Source organism: Lepidothrix coronata, unplaced genomic scaffold (genome assembly GCF_001604755.1).
Source record: "Lepidothrix coronata isolate B3197 unplaced genomic scaffold, Lepidothrix_coronata-1.0 Scaffold71, whole genome shotgun sequence".
In the NCBI taxonomy this organism is placed as follows: domain Eukaryota; kingdom Metazoa; phylum Chordata; class Aves; order Passeriformes; family Pipridae; genus Lepidothrix; species Lepidothrix coronata.
Window position 1 is genome coordinate 786301 of NW_016690251.1, and position 25758 is coordinate 812058.

Here is a 25758-nt window from a genome sequence, read left to right on the forward strand (position 1 = left end):
TCAAGAAACCATTGATATATTTCAAATGTTGTCTGGAGCTATGTAGGTCACATAAAAAATGGATATTAAAATGCTACAGCCATTCTTTGAAGCTGCTTCTGTTACAGTCTTACCTATATGAAGTCATTTGTTTGTACTTCATCTGCTTGGTTATGTCAGTGCTTCCCTTTGTGCCTCAGCTCTGTTTCAAGATTAAGCATTTTTATGTTCTTAGCTTCCTTCTTGAGGGAGACCTTTTCTGTTCTTGTTACTGGTCCTGAGCACACAGAAAGGAAGTCTGTTTCTGTTATCTATTTAAATAGTTGCATTTTCTGTCCAGCTGATGATCTTCAAGAAATTGTTATTGAGCTTTCAAAACCCCCTAAGCTGTATATATATGTATTAATGGTACAGCAGTAGCATCAGCTACTCTGTTCTCCTGGATTTGAGGGAGTGCAAGGGTCATGGTGGAGTTTTGCTTGGGGCTTTTGTGCCATCATGGGAGTTGAGTGACTGAAAGACTCCTTTGTAGGCGGAGAAATACTGGTGGTGGTTTAGTCTGTACAGGAGCAGATGCTTTGATGTGACCTTTGCCTATGTGCCAGCTCGTGTAGTTTTCAAGGTACAGTGACTGTGAGATCTTGGTCAAAATCCTGTATTTTCCATCTCTGGAAAGAAATTACAGCAGCAGTTGGATGAGTTGTGTACATTCTGACCTCAGCTGTAGATGCACTTTACACTATGCAGACACATTTGATTTTTTCATGTGGTCTAGTGGTTTTATTTCTCCTTCTAGAGGAAATCAAGGATCATTTTAGATTTGCTTGATACTGCAGCTTTGTAGCTGCAAAACCTGTTTAACAATAACAGCCAGTATGCTCTGTGAATGTTAGTTTGAGGCTTCCTGGCTCAGGACTGACTTATGCTCAGTTCCTGTGCTGCTGGCTAGAAACTATTTTAAGTAAAGCAGAGCCCCTCTGATTTAGTCACCTCAGTGGTTTTATCTGTGTAAATGAGGTTCTGAAATGCTATGTAGGTAAGTCCTTAAGTTCATGGCAAGATTTCCCTGTTTTGTGTTCTTTTTTTTTGGGGGGGGACATTGTTGTTTGGGGGGGTTTTTATTTGTTTGTTTGTTTTTTATTCCATGCTGCTTGAGCTTCTGAACAGGTTACTTTAGTAGCAGCAGCTTCTGATTCCTGCTAAATCTCTTACTAAACCTTGCTAAAAGAATGCTTTTCTGTATGATGTTATGGGAGAAAGAAATTCGGCTTGGAAAGCCAAATGTTGCTTTAACCACAAAAGGTAGCAAAATTTGAATTTGTTGGTGGTTCTGAGAATAATTCAAGTTGCAGAAGTGAGAACACCTGTATATGCGGATATAACTCTGTATATGCGGATATAACTCCTGTATAACAGATTTGAAGATGCAAGTATGAAAGTCTTCATTTTTGAGAGAGTTAGAAAGATTTGTATCTACTAATACAAAGGGTTATGCATGACAGATGTGAACTGAAACTGTAACAGAAGTTTGAATTGGGAAGGGGAGGAAGAGCAAAATACTGTTCCTTTATGATCCATTTTCTGAAAAGCTTGACTTGATTTCTGGAGGTACTAGTTCAGTAAGGTAGCGAGTAGCAAGTACTAAGCTGCTAGTACCTGCTAGTAACTCTTTCTAGTGAATCTTTGCTTCAGTGAGCAAATCATTGCTTATATTTACCGTCTGATTAGACAGAAATATTATTGGGTGAGATTTCTTGAATGTATTAAAAAAAAACCCTAACAGAAAATGCATAGCCCTAGCACTGACTGGGATCTTAATATAGTAGCAGTTATGCAGGGCAATGAATAATCAGTTTAATAACTTTTGATTTTTCTGTAGACCGTAAATAAAGTAAAAGTGCCTACTATCTTAACACCTTAGAGCAATAGGCTTTGCAGGAAAAAGTGGTAATTGTTGTTTGTTTTCTTTTGAAGGTTTCCTTAGGTGCTTCTTTCAGCTTTGAAAAATATGAATGTAATTTAAGAATATATAAGCTGAAAATAAAACCTCTCTGTAGTTTTGTTCCTTCTGCAGTTCCCTAAGTATTTGGAGTTCAAAGTATTAACCTTTCATGACTGCTTTGATCACTGCTGCTGCTGTAGACCTGAGCTGATTGATTCAGGATATAAATATCTTATGCCAATATCACTGGTGCTGTTTTACCAGCATTGTCAGAGTTCTTATTCAAAGAAATGTGTTGCCACTTAAAATGCTTTCATACTGCAAACAAATAAAATGTAAGCTAAGCTTAAAAAGTTACACAGCAGATTGTTCTGACATCTGAGGAAGTCCGAAGTGCTGGCTTTTGGCTCAAACAGAATGGTCAAATCCTTGACTTAAAGAAAAAAATGTGTAATTTTTTAGTGAGAACTGCATATGGAACACAGGAGTTAAACACACGATTCAATTTGTAATTTTCTGGAATGTGTTTCTTTCCTTGAATCTGTTGTTCAAGTGGACAGGGAAGAGAGGAATGTCTAGCAGTAGTAGCAATCGTTGTGGTTACTTAATTACTGGAGCTTAATGCTCCTTTGTGTTACAGATGAGAATCTCTCTGCTATACTACTGTTTAAGAGAAAGTGAAAAATCAACAAGACTCGATCTGCTAGATCGAACATTTTGATGTAGTTGCTAAATTTGAATACATCAACTTTACACTGCTGTTACACATACGAAATTTGAGTGCTGGATATTTGCAGTATATTTTAACGTGCCCTTTATTATCTCTAATCTTTTTTTATTCTCTCTCATTATTAGCGTACATAATTTCTTTTTTTTTTTTACCCTCAGTGTCTTAAAATATATAAGGTAAATTTCAGCCTTACTTCAGGCTTTGCATGAAAAGATTAGCTGATTCCAGCCCAAATTCTCCAGTCACACTGAACACTAAGACTGTCTGAAGTCATGGCAGTAGCTCTGAAGAATGTTCATGGTGGGAATTCTGTATGCTAATGTACAATGTCTGGATCTGTTAACGGTATTCAACCTTGAGGTGAAAGGAGAGAGCATTGTGAGTCTTTAAAAACATGTATGAACAGTGTTCAGAATTAGAAGAATATTCAGAATTATTTCAAGTATAGTCCAAAAACGGCATTTTCTTGCATTGTGGAGCACAGCTCTACATACATTAGAAAAATACACAATTTTCATTCAGTTTACTGATGGCCCTTGTTTGTTCTTGCTTTTTTTGTTCCCCCAACCTGTCTCAAACAAATACTGGCAGCAACAAACAGGAAGAGTGTTAGAAATATTTTAGCTATTGGGCATGTCCTAATTTTTTTTTATGCTCTTAATGAATAGGGCGTAAGACCTCCTGCAATTCAACCAGTGTTAAATAGGCCACTTTTTTTTATATTAGAAAAATCTTGTTTGTGCAAACAGATTAATTAAATCTGAAAAGCTTTTTATTTTAAGTAGACTTCAGCAACGGAACTTGGCAATCTGTTTGGAAAGAAAAGTTAAATGATTTAACATGTGCTTAGGCTGTGCGTTTAGATGGCTGCTTCTGGACCTAGTGTGGTGTCTACCAAATTTAATTTTAGTTAACGATAACAGTATTTCTTGTTCTGTGCTGAATTTTAAAATGTCATTTTGTTGCTAGGATGCCGGGGGAAGTCATCACAAAGTCTCTGTTTCTCCTGTCGTCCATGTCCGAGGGCTGTGTGAATCAGTTGTGGAAGCGGATCTCGTGGAAGCTCTTGAAAAGTTTGGAACCATATGGTATGTCTTTGTGATGATTTGTTTAGAAAAAAACATTTCTAAACAATGAAAGTGTGACCGTTGTGGGGCTTGGGAGTTGTTTTGAGTAGGCATGTAGGGAAACTTACTGTGATGTTTCTCTCACCAGCTATGTCATGATGATGCCATTTAAACGCCAGGCTCTGGTGGAGTTTGAAAACGTAGAAAGTGCAAAGAAATGTGTAACATTTGCAGCAGATGAACCTGTGTATATTGCTGGGCAGCAGGCCTTCTTCAACTACTCCACAAGTAAGAGGATTACTCGTCCAGGGAACACTGATGACCCATCTGGTGGAAATAAAGTTCTCCTGTTGTCAATTCAGAATCCTCTCTACCCAATTACAGTGGTATGCTTCTTCTTTTATTTGATGTTTTTTAATAAAATAATACAAAGCAGAGAGCAGCAATCTCTGTTATATTATTTTCATTGTGTATTATCTGTTAATTTGAGTCAGAAATTAACTTCACCTACCAAAGCTTTATACCATCTTCACATAGGTAATGTGAATGTTTTAAAAGGAAGGTTTTTTGAGATGATTCAGTCTTGTATGGATATTTCACAATACATTTGAAGACTTCTGAGGTCAGGATTTTGAAATGTTTTAAGTTGCTGCATGCTTCTGAAATACTTCCAAATGTGTTGCCACAACATCAAGATTGTTCTTTAGCCTTTAGGCTCTGAGTAGTGTATGTTTAAAGAGCAAGTAATTTTTCCAGCAAGAAGGGTTATTTTATTGCAGTCCTTCTTGAGTATTTCCTTTGTGGAAACTTGAAACCTTCATCTATTGATGATCAACTCCAGTTTGATGGAAGCTTCCTATTTTTATTTGGACCAATACATTTTCCTTTTCAGTATTTCAAGTCATACCATATATACAGTTGCATCCAGTTTATTGCCATTTATTTATGGCACACGTACATGGATTTTTTTAAGATACAGATTTTTTTTTTGCTAGTATTTAAGAGTGTATGTTGTATCATGCATTGAATGCTTATATTTTTCATAGAGATTTTATAGTACATGTTGAATTGCACAGAAATGTCTCAGGAAGAAATTAGAAATTGTGTTCTATGATACAAGCATGAATTACTTAGGGAAGTATGTAGGACAGTATGGATCAAAGTGTTTGGGTTGTGTGGAACCATGTAACTTAATGCAAGTATTAAGTTTTGTTTAATGTGCTGTATATTATGCCAGCAAATTGATTGCAACTTAGTATTCCTGAAATTACCTCAAGTAGTCAGTTACATGTCGTGCTTTGTGCTTCAGTGTTTCGTGAATATTGATAGGTTTTTGCCTGTTGATTCATTAGTGGATGATGAATTTTCTTCTGCCAGTTTTCTTTGTAGAAAAGCATGTCAAGGTATGAGTTGCTTTTTAGTGTTTAAAAACGAACCTGCTGGGAGCTGTGTCAACAAATCCACTAAGTTAAAATGTTCTTTGCACGTGACTGTGATCAAATTTTGGAAACTCTGTTTCACTCATGCATTTTAAATTTGCCTTGCATAAGCGACTGAGTTGAACGTAGATGCTTGAAGGCACTGGTGGCAGCAGCGTGGTTCTGGGCTAGGAGACTTCATGGAAATTCTGAGGATGAAGCCTCGAGCAGAGTAGCTCCTTTTTAAAAACAAACACTGCCTCCCAACCTCTTCCTTCCCACTGCACCCAGCTGTTTGCTTATCATATACCAATGAGTGCTAGAAGCAGGCAAATTTCCAGAATTACTGGCAAGCATCAGAGCTCATTGAAGACAGTGTAGTCTAGCAGGGTCACAGGAGCTGGGAAAGAGCAGCTGTACCTGTAACAGCTTAAGAATGTGACGAGAAAAACACAAATTTTGGACTTGGCCAATGGGCCAAAATTATGAAAGAAAGTCGTCTGCCTGAAAATTAATGTCACTTGGGGCTGGAAAGTTTCTGGGAATCTTTTCTCCCAAACAAGAGGAGATGGAGGGCAGCCGTTTGTGCTGTGGAGCGTGCATAGAAAATATACCTATAAATGATCTCACAGATCCTACTGTTTATGGGTTCAGGATGCTTGAATTCTTTCCAAAAATGTCCGTCCATTTTCTAAAAATCTTAAGGTTGACAATCTCCTCTGTTTGCTTCATTTAGCTATGCAAAACACTCCACCAGAGTGTCTGGAGCAAGGCCCCTGAGTATGGCCAATGTTTTTGGTTTGTTGTGTGTGTTGGGGTTGGTTTGTTTTTATTTAGAGATAATATATTAAAGCTTATGGTACTTTATAAGAGCCAGAAGTTACACCACTGCAGCTCTAGCCAGCAATAATACGTATTCTTTTTCTAGTTTCTCCTTGTGTGCGTGGGGGGGTACGTGGGCTGTGTTTGTTTTAGTTTTAAGAAATCCAGCATGTCCCCTGCCCCTGTGCCTCCCAGTTGCTCCTCTATTCTGCAAAACATAATAATAAGTACTATACCTACTTGCTTCCCCCTTCTCCCTCATGTCAGCCAAATAAACCTGAGGATATACCCCAAGATCCTGGAATGAGCATTTCGGAGGTATTTGGTTTAGATATAAAGAAAAGAAAGAAAAAATGGATTGCAGTAGAGTGTTTCACCAAGGTATTAGTGCCTTTGCCTGCTAGGTGTAGTTATGAAACTGGCTGTCCAGTAAAGCTTATGTGCTTTCAGCTGTTTGAATATGGTCTAATGGGTGAATTGTTTTCAGAAATCACAGTTCCTGTTTGTTTGGGTTCTCAAGCCTGAATCCTGGGAATTCTGAGTTTGGGTGTATAATCACTCTAAAATAAACTTATTTTTCTTGGCGAGATGAATGCTGGAGACTGGTTTCTGTTACGTGTAATCGACTGTAGTTTGAGTTACTCCCAGCACCACATCCTGGGCTGGCCTGATGTGCAGTAAGGCGAGCTTTACCCCTTACTGTTTGGTTCCCCTGCAGCACTGAGGATGGTCTTGAATTTTATTGGTTCCTTGTAATACAGACAAATGCTGCTGAAAGCAGAGCGTTAACAATGGGTTTGCATGAATCCAGTCATGAATTCGCTTTCCTGTCAGAAGTTTTTCTGCCTTAAGTGAAGAAACATAGCACCTGGACACTTGGACTGTCTTTGATTCAGGTGAAAACGATTGAAATTCTCTTTTTGATAAGCTACCCAAGTTTACATCTTGGACTATCCCCAGTTACTCTCTGAAAATGAACATGAACTCAGCTGCTAGAGTCTCATGAAATGAAATGTGCTGTAACTACAGTGCCACTTTGTTTCTCTTTGCTTTGGTAGACCAGCTGCAGTGCAGGCTTCAAAGGTAGCAGAGCTTGAGACATGGATGCAATTACTGGGTCTTAACGCAGTTGAAGATACTTGTTAAACTAATGTTTGCATGAGTACTTCATATAGGAGTTTTTTTCTTGGTTTTCAGATTTGATTGCCTGTATTACATTAATCCATAAAAAATGCTAATCATGAATGTAAAAATTGTATAGAGGAAAATAAGAAATGAAAAGTTAACAAGCCTTTTCTTTGCTCTTTGGCATTTAAATGCCAATGTTCTGTGGACCAAAAGTATTTGGAATTTCACATCTGACTAAAATATTTTTTTCTATTTCCTTAGGATGTTTTGTATACAGTGTGCAACCCTGTTGGAAAGGTTCAGCGCATTGTTATATTCAAGAGAAATGGAATACAAGCCATGGTTGAATATCCTTTTTGAGTGCAATTTTTTTTTCTATAGGTTCTTGGTTCCAGATGGGTTTAACGTGAGAATGTCAGAAAAATACCATGTAATTTTGAGACCAAATTATTTTTTAATTTCTGTCTAAGATGTGGTAATTTCTAATTTCTGTATGTCTGTAAAACAAGGTAGCACTTACACATGTCATCTTTGTGGGAAAATGGCATTGTCAATCGTGGTCTTGATAGCCGTGTTTATAGCCCCTAAGGCTAATAATTGCAGACATAAAATATGTCATAGATTTGACAACCCCTTGTACATAAAAGTTTCATGGCTTCTACCTGTGTTGATACTCAAGAAGTGGGTAAGGGATTGCAGGGATGCAATTTGACTTCAGACTCTTCTAAATTAGTTCCAGCATGTACTGCTTGTCTTACTATTCTGACTTCAGTAAAGCACAAGACCAATTTAGGCCTCCTTTACCCCGTTCATCAGGTATTGAAGAAGTTCCCTGCTCTGTTATCCTGCTCTTTACTCTGTGGCATTAAGTTGTACGTGGGTTGAGTTGAATGTTCAGGGTTGTGTGTTACTGGCGTTCGCAAAGTCTAAAGTCTGATATGATTATATGCCTTCACTTATAAAACTCTGATAGCCATCTTTTTAAAGGCTGATTACTCTCCATTTTTGAGCTGTTATCTGGAGAAAATTTACCAAAATCTCAGGCATTCCTTTGTGATTTCAGATGCTACTAATTGGGCAAGCTTTATTAGTGAGTCCCTTTTGTAAAACAGGACTTAACCAGTGGCTGCATTGGTGATTTCCCAGGCAAAGACAGCTACCCAACTTCCATAAAAGCAAACTAATTGCTATTTATGTAGAAGACTTAAACAAACTATGTGTCCTAACAGATAGTAGTTTGACTTACTGTATTTGTTAAGTTTGTGGTAAGTGGTGTTGTCTGGATCAGATGACTTGTACAGTCAGGGGTTATTCTGTGTCTTGTGAAAGATTAGGGAAGTTGTGTGCAGGATCCTCCCCACACTTGGAAACTGTCATACTTATGTCCTTTGAATTAAATTCTGTAACGTGCCTTTTATTAAAAACAAAAACAGCCAGCAGTTGAAAGAAAACTCACAAATACAAGTGAGTAATACAGCAGCATTACAAAAGTAAACAGTTGGGGGGAGGAGGAAAGTGAGCTGCAAGACAAACCTTATCTGAAAAGTTAAAAAATTTACTAAAAATTAAATGCTAATTGCAGTACCCATTACTTTTGCAAATGTGCTCCCACAGTTCTAGCCAGTGTCACTTCCTTATAGGTCTGGGAAGCTTCGCTTTTCTCACTTTTAAATTTCACAGTGAACCTGCATCACCTTGGAAGAAGTTGGGCCGCAGGAATGTGGTAAAACTCAAGGCATATGCTACTGTTACAGACTACTTCCAAAACTTCACTAAATGATATCAAAGCATAGTGCAAAAGGTCTGTTCTGCTGCAAATTTCAGGCTTTCTGACACCATATGTTATTGAGTGTGTATGAGATCATGGGTTGTGATGTGCCAAGGCTCAGGTACATTTTTCTGCTAATCATAGAACTAATCTTGGAGTACATAGAGCATATGAAATAACTTACGGGTTGGAGCCTGGTACATGCATCTACCTGATGTATTTCTTTTGGTGCAAAATGATGATTTCTTCATTCAAAGTTCTCTTAGTTACGTGGTTTTATTTGGCTAACAAGCTAAAAGGATGTACACTTTCTTAGTTCGTTTTGCTGTAAAGTAACTACTCTGAGTTCATGTTCTCCCTACCCACAAGTCTCTAGCCAATGCTGTGAGAAGGGAAGCGTCTTAAATCACACCTTCTCACACCAGAACTCTGACTCCTTCCCGAATGATGCAGCTTGAACTTTCCCATCAAATATTCTCTAGACTTGCTGGTAACTCTCCGTGTCTTCTGATGAAAATTACTAACTGCACCAGAATCCCCTTCTAAATGGGATAAGATCAGAGCATAAACAAAGCTTTCATCCATATAATCCACTGAGGAATTTACTAATTTATGAATGGTGTCATCGTGTGCTGAGCACATCTTTTCACATAAGTTGAACCCAAATGTACTTTTTGGTCATTTTTTATAAGTCTGTATGGAGTTCCTGTAGTGTATACGAAAGTGAAATATCTGCAGGCTACAAAAATAAAGCCGTATCGGATAAAAGGGACATGATTGAGACACCTGAGGGAAAAAAATCCTTAACATGATGTGTATGTTTGAATCAGTGTTTTGTGCCCAGAAGGCGAAGGCTGCACTCAATGGAGCAGATATCTATGCAGGATGCTGCACACTAAAAATTGAATATGCAAGGGTAATGCTTGGACCTTTTCTTTTAATTTTACTAGAAAAATATATATAGTCAAGACTTAACCTTTTTCACTCTTACTTTATTTGAACAGCCAACTCGACTTAATGTCATTAGAAACGACAACGATAGTTGGGACTACACTAAGCCATATCTGGGCCGACGAGGTAGGTTTTCATACGTTATCCCTGTAGATGTTTGACTGTACTAATGACAATCCTTCACACGTGGTCAGGCTGTATGGCAATAGTCATTCCAAAGCAGGCCAGTGCTGCTGAAGGCTGTGTCACCAGCCAGGGAATTAACCCTGAGCCCTAGTGCCCCCTACTGCCGTGTGCTTGAGCCACTTAGTTCAACAAGGAGCCCACACCTGCAAGCACCTTCGCAGTTCTCAAGGACTTGCATTTCTCCAAGCAGCTCTCTCTCTTTGGAGGAGAGGAAACCTGGCACAGACTATTCCTTATAAACTACAAACTTGCACACTGCTTCTCCTTCGAAAGGACTCTTTTCCCCTATGTTGGACAAGGCATTAAGAAGGATAGAGGACTTCAGCAGGCTGACTCTACACTTCATCATGCACCACATCGGCATCAGCAAAAAAAACCCCAAACAAACAAACCCTCTGAAAAAAACTCAAACTTGCAGTTCACCTTGTCTGCATACTGCATGCACCACCACCACAAGTTTTTAAAGGAGGACATTTTCAGTACTTCAGATTTGTATGGGATGAATAACATGATAGACTGTACCCATTCTGTTAAAGCTTGTATGTATGCTGGTCTTATTTCCCTTAAAATTACCACTGAAAAATTGAGAACATCCAAAATTAAGAAACTCTTGTTGATATCATTGACATTGTAATCTTTTTATTACTTGCTGTATGTGAGAGTTGCATTCAGACCTAACAGTGTAAATATTGTCTAGTAGTAGGGAAATTTAATTCTTATATGTAGATAGTTGGAACTGAGCAGTGCAATATCATTAGCCCCCCCTCAGCTATACAAAAGTAATAAAGCAGGGAGATTCATAATTGGTACTGTCTCTTAAGTACTCAGCTGTAAAAGTTACCAGAGCTTAATTCATGTCAGTGGAATCTATGATTATATATGTACAGTCAAACTGCTGTGTAGCCTGACTCCTGTAAAGTGTTTATTTTAAAAAAGAAAACAAAAATCTGTAACTATTGAGTGCAGTGTTCAGTTATCTATGTACAATAATGTGTTCAATGTAAAGTTAGAAAAGTGAAGATAATGTGACCAAGATAGAGTATCTACTTACCAAAGGCTATATGAGAACCAGGGCTTCGCTGTCTCAAGAGATATGCACTTTCAAAGTAACTCTGCAGAGACGCTGGGCTTGTAAAACTGTTGTACAACTAAAAACTTAGGGCTCGGATTTTCAAAATGAAGTTCTTGTAAAAAGTTAACAAGGGAGCTACAGTATTGGCTGCAGCTTGTAGATTATGACTATTTGTATTGGGATTCAATTTTTTTTCTCAAATTCTTGAGTTAAAAATAAAGGGATTCTGAAGAAACTCAAAACTCAAGGGCAAGAAAAAAAATCTGAAAAATTTGAAGGATTAATTTGACCCTCATATCTTTTGCTTATTGCAGTGTTTGGAGACTGACTTGTAAGATTGTCCATCTAATTACATTATGTAATTGGTCTGCAGATAAGTATGGCTGTATGAACTTAAGGTTCCCCCAAATAGAGCAAACAGTGGAAAATGAAAAACTTAGTATAGGAATGGCTTGCTCTTTCTCAAGAACTCTCATTCTACTCTTTTCCTTTTGTTACTGTCTTTATTCTCTATACATCACCCTGCTACACATAAGAGGAAAAAAATTAGCCTTATATATATCTCATTATATATTGTATATAGCATGATTTTTCATTTACTGTGGTTCACATCCACTTATCTAGAAAATGGGAATATAAATTGTTGAATGAACACTGAAATGTACTTGAGAAAGCAGACATCTAGAGCAATTTTAGTAATTCAGGAGTTGGGGTTTTCATTGAGAGAGAGATAGAGAGTGTTTTTGTATCTGTGCTTCAAATTACTCTTGCAACATCATTGTTTGGGTTTTGAACTTCACCTGTCCCAAACTGTAGGGCTCTCACTGCAGGAAGATCTTAGCCCAAAGGAATTTCATTCCAGGGACAGACATGCTGATAAATCCTTTCAGATTTTCACATCTCCCTTTCAAATGTTAGGAAGGAAATGCATTTTGCTAATGACTTCCTTTTTTTTTTTTTTATAAGAACTGGTTTTAGTGCTTTATGGTAACAAATTACAGACTTGCACATAATATTTCTCCACTGAAGTAAAATTCCTTACAAGTGCCTGCTGCTATGAACCCATGTTGCATTAGATTTAACCAAAACCACACCTGACTTAGTATTCTACTTGCCTTTAGTCAGAATGTTCAAACTATAATTTGGAGCATTTCTTTTGGTGGTAATACCAGCACAGTCAGTGACTCAAGGACCTGATTTAAAAACAAACCCAAAAATCAACAAAACCAAACTTAAACAAGATTATAAAGAACCTTTCCTTTCAGAATTATTTTTAACACAGAATCAGTTCTTATGTATGTTTCTGTGTTTGTTTACACAAGTATTTGTACTGGCAAAATCAAGGGACTTTGTTCAAGGAAGGGAGGAACAAGTGTAGGGCAAGGAGAGAGCAGTGGAGTACACTACTACAAGGAGGAAATATTTGTCAGACTGTTCTCCCAGAATTCTTTATTTGAAAAATGTGATCCTTTACTGGATTTTACTGGGGGCAGTTTCAAAGGATTTAGCTCCACAGACTGGAATTACAGAACTGATTTTTCTGAAAGATGATTACTGCATACAGTTTAAATGCTCAAAATATGACACCCCTTTGCTTTCTAGAGCCACGAACCAGAGCTGTTACCCTGAAAAGGGAATGGAAAAGCAAAACTTGACAACAGTAGTCTCTCTTCTATATAGTTGAAAGTGTTCAGGACTGTTCTCTCTTCAGTCTTTTTTATCAAAGTAAATATCTGACTTGGAACCTGTCCTCAAAATCCTGAGCAGAAAGGGCACATGTGTTTTCATCTCCCACTGTTGTATAATGCGGATAGTTCCTGTTTTTCAGGGGAAATACCTCCAACTGCATTGGACTGGATTTACTATTTTCAGCAGTCATACTTAAATTTCCTGGTAACTGTTGTAGACTGATAAATGTCTTGCCCCATCTTTTCAATGTGGCTTTTTTAATTGTACGAAAACAATCGTTGCTTACCACAAAGAAGTCTGGAAGTTTAGATTTTCTTTGTTGTGCAGCATGGATCTTATTAGAAAATACAGCTTTGGCTGTGATGCATTGGTTTCCTCCATAAATGTAGATCCCTTGCTTAACTTTATGTCCTAGAGAACTGGGTTTTCTTAAAGGATTGACTGTTTAAGTGCATTATTCAGTGATATTTTTCTTCAATTAAACTGTTACGTGCTGCTGATAATGCCATAATGTACAATCCTTTCAGCACGCCCATAAATCAGTAGGTGTTCTGTAAATATATATGTACACATATGTAATGCTCTCTGTTTACTGATTATGAAACCATGTAATACAGGTTGTTGTTGGCTTATGCTGAAACTTCTTGAAAGAAGCCCACTTTGAAAATGTGTTGCTGTTGAAGCTAATATTATGATTCAGGTACTGTCTTTCAAAAGTACTGCATTTCAAATTTGTTTTAAGAGACACATAGGTAAATTCTGCTGTATGGTGTTTTCTATACTAATGTGTGGTGTCTGTTTAGGAAAACTATTGGGTATTTCCATAAACTTTAAATGTCTGCATCTCCTCATTGGCCACTGCCCCCAGTCAACTTAAGTGCAATTTTGTTATACAAATGGCAGTCTTTTAATTTTGGTGTCCCAGGGCTACAGCTTGTGGTTTTAGACATACAGTGAATGAGAAATCATTTATAAAATTAACAAGGACTCAAATTACTGTTTTGCTTCTTAACTAGAAGCTTTGTGTCTTAACTGGAGAAGTCAAGTGCGTAGTTGTGATTACTAAACTGTTTTCTTTCCCTTCCCACATGTTAGACAGAGGGAAGGGCCGGCAGAGGCAAGCTATTTTGGGAGAGCACCCATCATCCTTTAGACATGATGGTTATGGTAAGTGACATAAGATGAAAGGTGGTTATGATTTCTTTACATGTTGTGTGGAATTCTAAATATTCAATCAATGCTTGAAGGTGGATCCCCTCAGCATGAGCAGTTCACCTGCGGTGCTGTCAGTCCTACGTCCTGAAAACACTGTTGGTTCACTGAAACCCATGTACATTCATTGCCTTTCCTCTTCCTTTCGTAGATAGCATCCAGCTCTACGTATTTATTGCTTGGAAGAATGTTTCCTTTCAGTTGCCATCAGCCTAGCAATGGATAGAAAATGACAAATGTATTGGGAGAGCAGTTTCCTTGTAGAAAACAGCAACATAGCTTGATCGATGGTTTGATGCAACACAGAGCTCTGATGCTCTTGCATGCAAAGCTATGAATTGCAGGTGCTGTGTTTCTTCTAATTCAGCTAATTCTGAAAAGGTATAGCTGTGTGACTGTATAGGAATGATGGTCTGGAATTACTGCTGCAGTTGTTACCAGTGCTTTCTGTAGATGAAGGTCTGTCTGGACCAAGACCTCAGGATTGAGAAACAAATGTCCCCACCTAGACATAACTTTTCTAGTTATTTTCTCTCAGCTGTCAGATGCAATGTGATGTGTCTTACCTCTTTCTTTGCAAAGGTGTTTATGATATTTTACAATGTAGGTTGACATCCTATCTACTCTTTCTAAAAGGTTCTTCAAATCTCCAGATTTTCCAAGTTCCACCTTGATTCAGTGATGTTCTTTTTTCATTCTTCTGATATATCCTTTTGCCTTAAGTAATGTGTCTGTCTCCTCCTATATCACTGTCTCCTTGTCAGTACTGCTTTTTGCTGGGCAAAAAAGGACAAAAGGTTCCTTTTATACTTAGCTTATGTGAATTTCACATTATTTTTGTCTCAGAAAAGCAGGGATCCTCCTCTTGGTCTGTAATTCCAATGTTTTCTGTAAATAGAGGTATTGCTTACTAGTAGTGTCTCATCATTTAAACAAAAAAAAGAAATTGTCTCTTTCAGTGAAACTTGTCACTTTACCTGTAGTGGAAAACTGGACTGCTTCATTTTGCATTAATGTAGGGGTTTAAGTATTCCTGTTTCTTCCGAATGAGCATTTTGTAGGAAGGCAGTCTTCTGACTTAATCTCATGTCTCTGGAAAAAAGAGCTGTGTCATCTCTCCTGATCTCTGGCTAAAAGTTCACTCCTTTTCGTTCGTTTTCCCTGCTCTGTAATATTCTTTCTTGGTGCCATGTAGCTCTATAAGTAGACATGGGAATATTTCTGAAGATTGATTTTAAATATTTCTTCCAATATGTTTATGTTCAAATATTTTGTATGGTGCAGGGAAGATACTATTTTTGTAATTACTGAAATACCTGTTTTTGCTTGCATATATCTTACCTGGTAGTGTAAGAAGAGACTTGGAACATTAAATTGAATAGAAGAGGGTTTCTTTGTTTGGTGGTTTGGGTTTTTTTTGTTGTTGTTATTGTTTTTGCTTTGTTTTGTTGTCTTTAAAAGGGAAAAAGCATTAATGGCAACTACTGTAACCTTCGACATCTCCTTTAAATATGGATTATGTATGTGGGCTTAAATGCCTGATTAAGTAGCGAAACTTATTTCAAACAATATGAAAACATGGTCTTTCATCTCCTTAGGATCACATGGTCCTTTGTTGCCCTTGCCAAGCCGGTACCGAATGGGATCTCGGGACACTCCAGAACTTGTTGCTTATCCATTGCCCCAGGCATCCTCTTCTTACATGCATGGTGGAAATCCTTCTGGGTCGGTTGTCATGGTCAGTGGGTTGCATCAGCTCAAGATGAACTGTTCAAGGGTATTCAACCTGTTCTGCTTGTATGGAAACATTGAGAAGGTAAGGCATCATTTATTAGAAACTTGGAAACTACTACTTTTAAATGCTTTGGAAAAACCTGTCTGAGATGGTCTAAAAATATTACCTACTAATTTATAAAACTATTGGTTGGGCTGTTTGTTGCAATGTTATTTTTTTTACCTTATCTATCTCAGGTGAAATTTATGAAGACTATTCCAGGCACAGCACTGGTGGAAATGGGTGATGAGTATGCTGTAGAAAGAGCAGTCACACATCTCAATAACGTCAAGTTGTTTGGAAAGAGACTTAATGTCTGGTAAATATGTTTTATCAGATTAATAGTCTACTAGTGAGCAGATGGAATGAGATTTCAGACAGTATCTCATTATTCTGTTGTCATTGTTGGAGTTATGATTTCCAATTTTCAGCTGTTTGTTTTGGCTTTCAGCTGAAGGAAGGTGAATTTAGATTCGATGTTAGGAAGAAATTCTTTACTGAGGGGGTAGTGAGGCCCTGGCACAGGTTGCCTGGAGCAGCTGTGGATGCCCCATCCCTAGAAGTGTTCGAGGCCAGGTGGGATGGGGCTTTGAGCTTGTGGGCTCTGGTCTTGTGGGCTCTGGTCTTGTGGAAGGTGTCCCTGCCTATGGCATGGGGGTTGGAACTAGATTGTCTTTAAGGTCCCTTCCAACCTCAACCATTCTGAGATTGATTTATCACAATTTATAATTTTATTTATTTACATTAATAATGCATATTGGCATTACATGGATTGGCCTTTAGTAAACTGTATTCCCTAATGTGTCTTATCCATCTTTTCTGCATTTTTTAAGCAAGGTGTCAAATCCAACACATCTTGTTCTTACTGTATTTCAAATTGTTACAAAGAAATGTCAACTCTGTTCCAGTTAGATCAATAATCTGCAATTATTTAAGAATCTTAATTATTTAAGAAACTTTATCTATTTCTATCTATCCCTAAATTCCAGTGTTTCCAAGCAGCATTCAGTAGTTCCAAGCCAGATATTTGAACTAGAGGATGGCACGAGTAGTTACAAGGATTTTGCAATGAGTAAGAACAATCGCTTCACCAGTGCTGGCCAGGCATCTAAGAACATCATCCAACCACCCTCCTGTGTGCTGCATTATTATAATGTTCCCCTGTGTGTAACTGAAGAAACATTTGTAAAGGTAGGCAACTGGAATGATTGGCATACAGTGCTTTTGGGCTCTATCCCAGCTTTACATGGTGCTACTTTTAAAAAGAAATAACTGGGGTGGTTATAGCATAGCCACTGGAGGAGAATCTGTTCTTTAAAATACATTTGTAGCCCCTCTCTATAGAAGATGTGGGGTCCCCTGGTGGTCTAGTGGTTAGGGTGCAGGACTCTCACCGCTGCGACCCGGGTTCGATTCCCGGCCCCCCGGGCAGATGGAGCTCGTTAGCCCTGTGAGGCAATCCATCTAAGAGAAGGTCACTCTAAACAAACCTACGTTCTGAGACCCTCACTGCCACTGTCCGAGTTTCACTCGGCCCCGGCAGATGAACCTCAGGATTAAAGGGTGGGCTCAGTTCAGCACACGCTGTGTCTCACCTAAAAAATCCACTGCGCAGGCTCGAAGGGTTAATGACCTTTCCCAAATCTTCGCTCGCGAAGTCTGGCCATACATACAAAACTATAGAAGATGCGATATTTTCACAATGCTGGAGTTACTCTTTCAATTTTATTTATTTTTTAATTTATTTTTTTTAATGTGAGAAACAAAATCCTGGAAATAAAGTTGAAGAGCTTAATGTGGGGGGTTTTTTTGTGGAGGAAAGGGAAGAGACACACAAAACCAAATACATGAAAGTTAGGACTACAATTCACAAAAGATTTACTGATTCCCTGAGATGGTTACTGTAACGACTGCTAGGATGTTTTGGAATGGAGAGAAGAATGCACCTGGAACACTTTGCACAGTTGAGTCCTAAATGAATTCTGGATGCTTATAACATGCAATACTGGGCCTCTTAGCTGGAGGCAGTGGTAAAATTGCTGACAGTTCAGTGAGTTCTTTTTCAGTTCAATAAAAATATTTTTTTTCCTGACTCTGTCTGAAAGTTAACTCTGGGTCACAAGTGGTGTCCTTGTGTGTACAACGTCTGAGCTACTGTATTGAAGTAGGAATGTCAAAAATTAGAACTTACTATTTAAATATGTTCTTTGAGATAGTAGTGATATCACAGATATAGGAGCCTTGTTTTGTGTACTAAAGAATGGTATTCTAAAGAATAATTTAAATAAGAATAATCTAAACATTTTTAAAATAATAATTTGCCGTAAATTCTAAACTCTTTGAAAGAGTCAGTATTTTTGGTTTGTGTGTCTCTTCTAGGAACTTGAAATTTTTGCTAATGTATTTATATGCATTTTTAATGGAGTTTTATGTCTTATTTTATTTTTGTGACAGTTATGTGAGGATCATGAAGTTCTCAGCTTTATTAAATACAAAGTGTTTGATCCAAAACGTAAGTAAAATTTGACCTGTTTGGGGAATTATTTGAATTCCAATTTTGATCTGAACATATGCTACCAGGAGATGTTACTGATCCCGTATTTCCCTTTTTTATTTTTCATTTGGACAGCTTCTGCCAAAACATTGTCTGGTCTGTTGGAATGGGAATGTAAGACAGATGCAGTGGAAGCTCTCACTGTGCTTAATCACTACCAGATAAGAGTCCCAAGTAAGTAAATTTTCCTATTCTTACTGCTAGAAATTTTTTTCTGTGGAGAAGGACTTGGTGGATGAAAAGCTGGACATGACCCAGCAATGTGCACTCACAGTCCAGAAAGCCAACGACACCCTGGGCTTCATCAAAAGCAATGTGTCCAGCAGGTCGAGGGGAGGTCATTCTGCCCCTCTGCTCTGCTCTGGTGAGACCCCACCTGGAGTGCTGCACCCAGCTGTGGAGTCCTTGCACAGGAAGGATTTGTTGGAGCAAAACCAGAGGAGGGACACAAAGATGATTAGATGGCTGGATCACCTCTCCTCTGAGGAAAGACTGAGACAATAAGGATTGTTCAGCCTGGGGAAGAGGAGGCTCTGAGGTGCCCCTATTGCAGCCTTTCAGTACCTTGAAGGGGACCTATAAAAAAAGAGAGAGCAAGCGACTTTTGACATGGGCAAATAGTGATAGGACAAGGGGTAATGGTTTTAAACTAAAAGAGGAGAGATTTAAAGTTTAGATGTTAAGAAGATACTCTTGACTGTGAGGATGGTGAAGCACTGAACATGTTGCTCAGAGAAGTTGTGGATGCTCTGTCCCTGGCAGTGTTCAAGGCCAACATAATCTAGTGTGTGACATCCCTGCCCATGGCAAGGGGTGAACTAGATGATCTTTAAGGACCCTTCCAACTCAAATCATTATATGATTCTATGATTCTTTCACAGTAAATACAGAAAAATCTTGAATGTCTTGGGTAGAAGATTCTTTAAGTTACTCAGTTTATTACTCTGAATTTACTGCTTCTGTACTGGGTTCTCTTTGAAACTAGAAACTGTGAGGCCCAGCTGAATTTAGCTCCAAACTAGGAAGAATAGAGCAGGGGGAGTTCACCTGCTGAACAAATACACAGTAGGCCAGGTCTGCACTGGACAATTAAGATAGTTTACTGGATTAAATGGAATTTTTCCAGGTGTTCACAGACAAAACATTGAATCCAGCCAGTGTCTAATACTATTCTAAACTACCTTCTCCAAAGTACTATGAGTTTTTCTCCCTGTGAAGTATTAACAGTTTAATCTTTCCTATTCTCCCACATTTTTGGTCCACCATCTTAATAATAGACTGAGATTACTTTGGGGCAGAATATTTTCGAAGATATTATTGATAACATACTGTTCACAATTTCAGTTTTATCTCAGTTTGAAGAGGTGGTAACAGCAAAAGATCTTTCTCTTTCAACAAGAAAAAGGGAAACCTTAATGCATAATCCAAGATACAGCTATCACAAGGAAAAGCAGTTTTAAACCAAGAACTGCTGGTCCAGACTTGCTGTAATAAGATGGCTGAACCAGGAGGGCTTAGCTTCCACTATCCGAGAGGCAGATGTGTGCTGCCATCTGTGGATCTTGACACCTTTTTCAAATGAGAGGAGTTGTTTTATGCTTTGCTTTCTGGAGAGGCCTGAAGGGTGTGCTGGACATCCTGCTGTTCTTTTCTCAGTCAAACACATGTAAACACTGTCCAGTGCCACTCTGGTAGAGCTCTGCCTCATTTTAAGTCTTGACTTCCTTAAATATCTGTGCCTTTTGTCTTAGAACTCTTTTGCCTATTGAATACTACTTTTATAAATAGTTCAGCCAGGAGGAGGGGCAGGGATAATGGTAAATTCTTTCTTGTATATTGATATGTACAGCATTTGGAGTTTGATGTATATTACCTTGCAGCCAGACCCATCACTTCGTTTTTATGTCTAAAAATGCTGGTAGAGTATCAGTAACACCTACTAACAGGTCACCTGGTGTCTGTGGGACACTGGTGGGGGTAGGCAGGGAGGTGTGAGTCTTAAATATACAGAGTTGGTGAACTCGTCAGGTTATGGCAGGTGATGTTGATCAGCAGGAGAGCTGGGCTCCGCAAGATGCCCACAGTCTGTTCTGTGTTGTCTCCTCACAGATGGCTCCAACCCGTATACCTTGAAGCTTTGCTTCTCTACTTCATCCCATTTATAGAGAAGAGGACAGCATGTTAAGAGCTACGTTCACCTCGATTTGCAAGTTTAAAACTACACTTCGTTCACAAAGCTCTAAAGTGGTTGTTCTAATGTTGCCTTGTTTCAACTTAATTCTAATATCTTTTATCTTGTTTTATAATAAATGGATGTTCCTTCATAAATACAAACCAGATTTTTTTCTTTTTGCCTCTGAGAAGTACATGTTGTAAGCTTACTACAAAGTTTGTATTTTGTTAGTGTAGTATTTTCAAATGTCTAAAGAAGCACCAGTAGTATAACCAAGATTGTTTCTTTTCAAAATCGAAATATATTTGCATTTTCAAAATGTTAAAGATTAGCAAGTATTTTTCCATTTTTAATCTTAATTGGCAGATAGAACTATTACATCAGAATTTTAAATGTAGGACTTGTTTTTCAGTATGTTAAGTAGTGAAGTATGTTGCAATACTAAAAAGCTTGTATTTATAAAATGCTTTGATCGGGTTAATGTTGCACATACTGAACTTTTAGTAGTATAGACTTGATTTATATTTCAAACAAAGCTGACATAGAAAATTTTAAAGTATGTACACATGTATGGTATGATTCATACTTATTTAAAGTGGTTTTGTTTGGGGTTTTTTTAAACTATTTTCCATTTGCATTAGCATGATGCCATCTATAGCTAGTTCCACCGTAGGGGCCTTTTAAAAATTAAAGTTACAAGCCTGTATCAATGTGTTCATCCTCATTTTCCATAATTTAAACTTGAATCTTTGGTGTTTAACATATCCTTTTGACTCTTTTTTTAAAGCAGTGTTTATGACATACTGAATGGTAAAAGTTGGGTACATGACAAGAAACCAAGGTGGTAGAAATAGTTAAAACAAAAAGCAAGCCCCACCATACTCTCTCATACCTGGACAGTTAATTCAAGGTTTTCTTTTGTCTGATTTATATTAAACATCTGTTATGACCATGAAAGAATTCGTAGGGTGGATAGACTTGGCTAGGCTGTATCTTAAACTGAGGTAGTCTCAGTGGGATTCAGACAATGATAACATGATGTAAAATTAACGAGCCGAGAAATCTTTCACTTTGGGGAAGATTATTTGTTTTGTCCCAGTACTTTGAAAGATCTCTTCTGGAACTGGAGTTGTATCTCATTTGGGTTAAACCCCCAGAAATGGGAATCCAAGCAGGGAAGCCTGGAAGCTGTTGTCCTAGGCTCTGTGTTTGTTCCCCTTTCTGAATTTGTAGCAAAGTGTTTAGGGCTATTTCAGTTCTGCTCTTAGTTGTCAGAGGGAAGTTACTTTATCAGCTATTTTATACTTTATCATACAAGTTCTTTACACATTTTATCTATATCCATCTTTTAGGCAAGATGGTTTGTGCAGTGTGCTTGTCCTTGACAGGTTATGTTGCAGCATGTTTATAGGCTGTGGCCACTGCACGTCTTTCAATACAGACTGCATTTTCCCCATTCTTAATTTCAAGGCAAATACTCCTTATCACACAAGGGAAAATGTGTCAGATGTCCTTCAGGTTTTCTCATCAACAGTGATTCATTTTTGTCCTGTCTACCTCCATTTTGTTCATGCTTTAGGTAATGAGTATTTCAGGTATTCACATCAGGCTTCTAATAGGTCCAACCTGGGAACTGAAGCACAGCTGCTCTTTGGCAGCTCTTTCAGCACAGAGTTTGGAGTAATATTAGCCTCCTGTCTGGGAGGTGGTAAACTGAGTTGCATTTTAGGGGCACTGCTAATACTCTTTCAGCTGCAGTGCTCTTCCCCCAGAAATTGCTTCCAGACGCTTCCACTTGTGTGCCATATGTTGCTACTTGCCCCAGAAATGCTGGGTACTATTGAAATGCTCTGTGCTGCTTAGTGTTTTAACTGTAAAAGGTCTCTCCCAGTCTTTCATTGCTCTTCCATAACTTGAATGTTCTGTGGAAACCTGTTTCTTCTGTCCTAACTTGCATTGCTATTTGTATTAATGTAGTTTCAGAAGTCAAGTTGTTTGTAGTTGAGCATTAAAAATAGCATGTTTTCTGTTGGTCCAGTTTGCAATGTGGGATGAGTGACCCTTAAAGTATTCAGGTTTTACAAAAAAAAAAAAGAAAAAAGAAAAGAAAAAAGAAAAAAAAAAAGAAATGCACTTTAATGTTTTGGTGTCCTCAGTGGATCACAGCATTCAGTGCCTAAGATGTTCAGGTGAAAGGCATCTTTCCTGTGGCTTCCCAGATGAATGAAGCATAGTTCTGGGTATGTCTTAGAGGACTTGATAACAACTGCAAGTCCCATATGCAAAATGAGTAGCCTGTGCCGTGTGGGGCAGAAAAGAGAGGAGACTGAAAAGTTGTGCAAGCTACTTTCTCCATAAAAGAATCATCTTACTCATGTATTCATGAGAACAGGAAAGATTCCTTGTTGGTGTTTTGCTGTTAAAGGAAATAATGTCTTCTCCTGGGCCTGCAAGGATGGATGCTTGTCCTCAGGGGGGAATGAGATTGGTCTCCTTCCACACACGACATCTGTGTTCACTTTTAATCTTGCTCTTTGGAGTAAAGACAAAACAGTGGGGCAGGTGGAGAGTTAGTTGCTCCAGGGGAAGTGAAGTTTGTCTCATTTGGCAGCAGCATTACTGTAATTGTTAGATTAAAATTAAACTTTTAAGGTCTCTTAATGCAGTTTTTTCCTGTCTCTTTTGCATAAGCCATACAAGCAAAACAGTGAACATTGCTATGCACATTCCCTGCTTGTAAGCAGCTGGCATTCACTCTGTAATATCTTCGTGTCTGTCCCACTGTTTGTTTCTTGGGTTTCCTTTGTTTGTGAAGTTTTGTTTGTTTTTCTAATGAGTCACCTTTCATTGGAGGTTTATGATATATTGAGGTGGAGATCTGTTCCTCTTCTCTCATGATACTCTAATCCTTGTTTCTATTTATTTTTCCGTATATGCAAGAAGTGGGAAGAGTTGTTTTTTGACTTTCTATACCACCACAGTAAGATAGAGTGTATTGCCAGGTGATATAAGAGAAGATTTAAAAGAAACAATGGAGAAGGTGTTTGGGTGTCCTGCTTTATGAAAGGAATGATACAACTTAATGTGGTGTCTGTCTTTTAGTAAGGGATAATCCTTGGGGTAAGCTGGCTTGTTACTGGCTGAGCCCCTTTTGTTGTAATTAAATGCAACTTGCTCCTTTTCCTGCTGTGTGTTTTCTTGTGAACAGTGCTTGAACTTGTTTGAATATGGTGGTGGCTCAGCAGGAGACATTCAGTATCTTCTGTTAAATAATACATGGAAGTCTGGGAACATGAACATGCTTGCTCAATAATTATTTTTTCACTTCAGGGATGTGTTTAAACATCTTTTTTTTGTGCCCTTCTTTAAAAATACCTTGCATTCTCACGTCTGTATCTACTAGTGGGTTTTTTAGCCATTCCTGGGTTTTCTGTGTATTTTATGTCTATTTTTATGTCTAACCAGTGCGCTGGTTAGGATGACAACAGAGAGAAGTATGCTGTGTGACTGATTTGTTGTGAAATTCAAGGGTGAGTGGAGAATCCTATCTAAGCAAGGGACAAGTGGTGCTGGGAGGAAGTCACTAAGGAACAAGGGGTGAGCACAGTTCACTAGACCTGTGTTTCTCTCTCCCAGACTGTGGGGCTGACAGGGGTGAGAGGTGCATATCAAACTGTAGCAACATGAAGTGATCTGATACACAGGATCTCACCTGAGGAGTCAGGTGTGTTTTATACTTCCTTCATTTCTACCTTGATGCCATTTTTGTTCCTAATTGTTAAGACCATGTGTTTTAAGTTAATCTCGGCTCTTCCCAGCCTACCTTTGCTTCTCTACAGAATGGTCTGGCAGTGGACTGAGATGTGAGAAATGTTAATAGTATTCACCAGGGAACTCTTGAGTTGAGAGATACTTGCTGTCATTCTTCACCTGTAAAACAAGAGTTTTCCATTTGTTTTCCTTGCCTGTTAAACTTTATGCATGCTGAGGGAGTAGCAAGGCAGTATCTTCTCTGTTGCACCATTAATACTGACACTTGTGGAGAGGAGTGATCAGATGGGCTCCCGTGATAATGTGATGTTTCTAGCATGCCAGTTGGGTTCCTTAAAACCATAGTCTGAGATAAAAATAGCCTGAAACAAGTAGCTGTTCAGGGTTTGGGATGATGAGGCCCCCAAGTTCTACTGCTAATGCAACTGATTTGATAAAGGGTGAAGGGCTTCCATTTCTAGACAGCTGCATTATCAAGTTAAAAGAGCAAAATATTTTTGTGCTGTTAAGTCTTCTAATGCATAATACTCTTTCCCTGTTAAAAATAGAAGATTTCTTTCTCCAGGAGTTGTAATTCCCACAGGATGTGGAGGAACTTAATGCAGCCAGATTACTTGTGCTGTGCTTTTGACCATGGCTCTCTAAAGGAAGTAACCTTAGTCCCTTTTCTTGTGTTGAGAAGGCTTTGTTATCTGTCCTACGCCAAGCCTTCCTGTCTTGACCTTTCCCAGCCAGCTCCCTGGGCTAAAGCCATGCATTAATTCCATGCTCTTGTGACTGTTGCAGCTGCCGATGCATGGTCTTAAGTTCTGGCATGATTTATTTAACTTTTCCTTCTCTGGTGTTCATGGAGCAGCTGCAGACTGAGTGGGTCTTCATGCAAGGGAATGAGTCCTGCAGGAATGTGCCAGGGAGCCAGCAGCTATGGCAAGATAATTAACACTCTTTTCCAAAGCATCTGGGATCCAGGAAAACAAATTAGTCCTGGCAGGGGCAGTATAGCAGTATTCAGAAGGAAACACTGAAATGGGCTTGTAGCATGGGGGGTGGCCGAGGTTGGCAGTTGCATCAGAATACAGGATGTAATTACTCAATTTCATATAGGGCATTATCTGTTTATTTTGTGGTCTCATCCTTCTTCAAACAACTAAGAAAATTAAATTGTTTATGCTCCACTCAAATTCAGCTGGGTAGTAGTTAAATAAGCCCCCAGAAGTTATTAGTTGGAGTGCTTCTCACTGAAACTCTTTCCTAATTTTTTTTGTCTTTTGGGCTGTTAACACAACAGACTTTGGATGTTTCAGGAAGCACAATTTGTATTAGTTGATGCTTTCTCTATCATCAAAGTGTAAACTTCTGGCCATTTTAAATTTAATGGCGTGGATGCAGGGATTTGCATGTTATATGGATTATGCTTCTGTTTTCTCTTCTGTTAACCACAGCACTGTAGCTGCTAAATCAGATTCAGTCAGTGGGCTTTAGATGAGCATCCTGTCAAAAGGCTTCAGAAGTGTCTAAGAAA

At 38.4% G+C, this 25758-nt stretch overlaps 1 protein-coding gene across 2 annotated transcripts in view; it reads left to right on the forward strand.

The window, feature by feature from the left end:
- HNRNPLL (heterogeneous nuclear ribonucleoprotein L like) overlaps positions 1-23647 on the forward strand; it is a 28517-nt gene extending 4870 nt beyond the window's left edge. Inside the window, exons 2-13 of one of the 2 annotated variants that reach the window (XM_017818939.1) lie at positions 3621-3739; positions 3867-4104; positions 7348-7433; positions 9674-9770; positions 9859-9931; positions 13848-13919; positions 15563-15780; positions 15936-16057; positions 16728-16929; positions 18193-18250; positions 18368-18466; positions 20402-23647. In XM_017818939.1, coding sequence (XP_017674428.1) covers positions 3621-3739; positions 3867-4104; positions 7348-7433; positions 9674-9770; positions 9859-9931; positions 13848-13919; positions 15563-15780; positions 15936-16057; positions 16728-16929; positions 18193-18250; positions 18368-18466; positions 20402-20457 — 1440 coding nt within the window. In that variant the 3' untranslated portion in view covers positions 20458-23647. The remainder of the gene's footprint in view (positions 1-3620; positions 3740-3866; positions 4105-7347; positions 7434-9673; positions 9771-9858; positions 9932-13847; positions 13920-15562; positions 15781-15935; positions 16058-16727; positions 16930-18192; positions 18251-18367; positions 18467-20401) is intronic. The other variant, XM_017818940.1, reaches the window with a different exon arrangement.
- The last annotated feature ends 2111 nt before the right edge of the window (positions 23648-25758 follow it).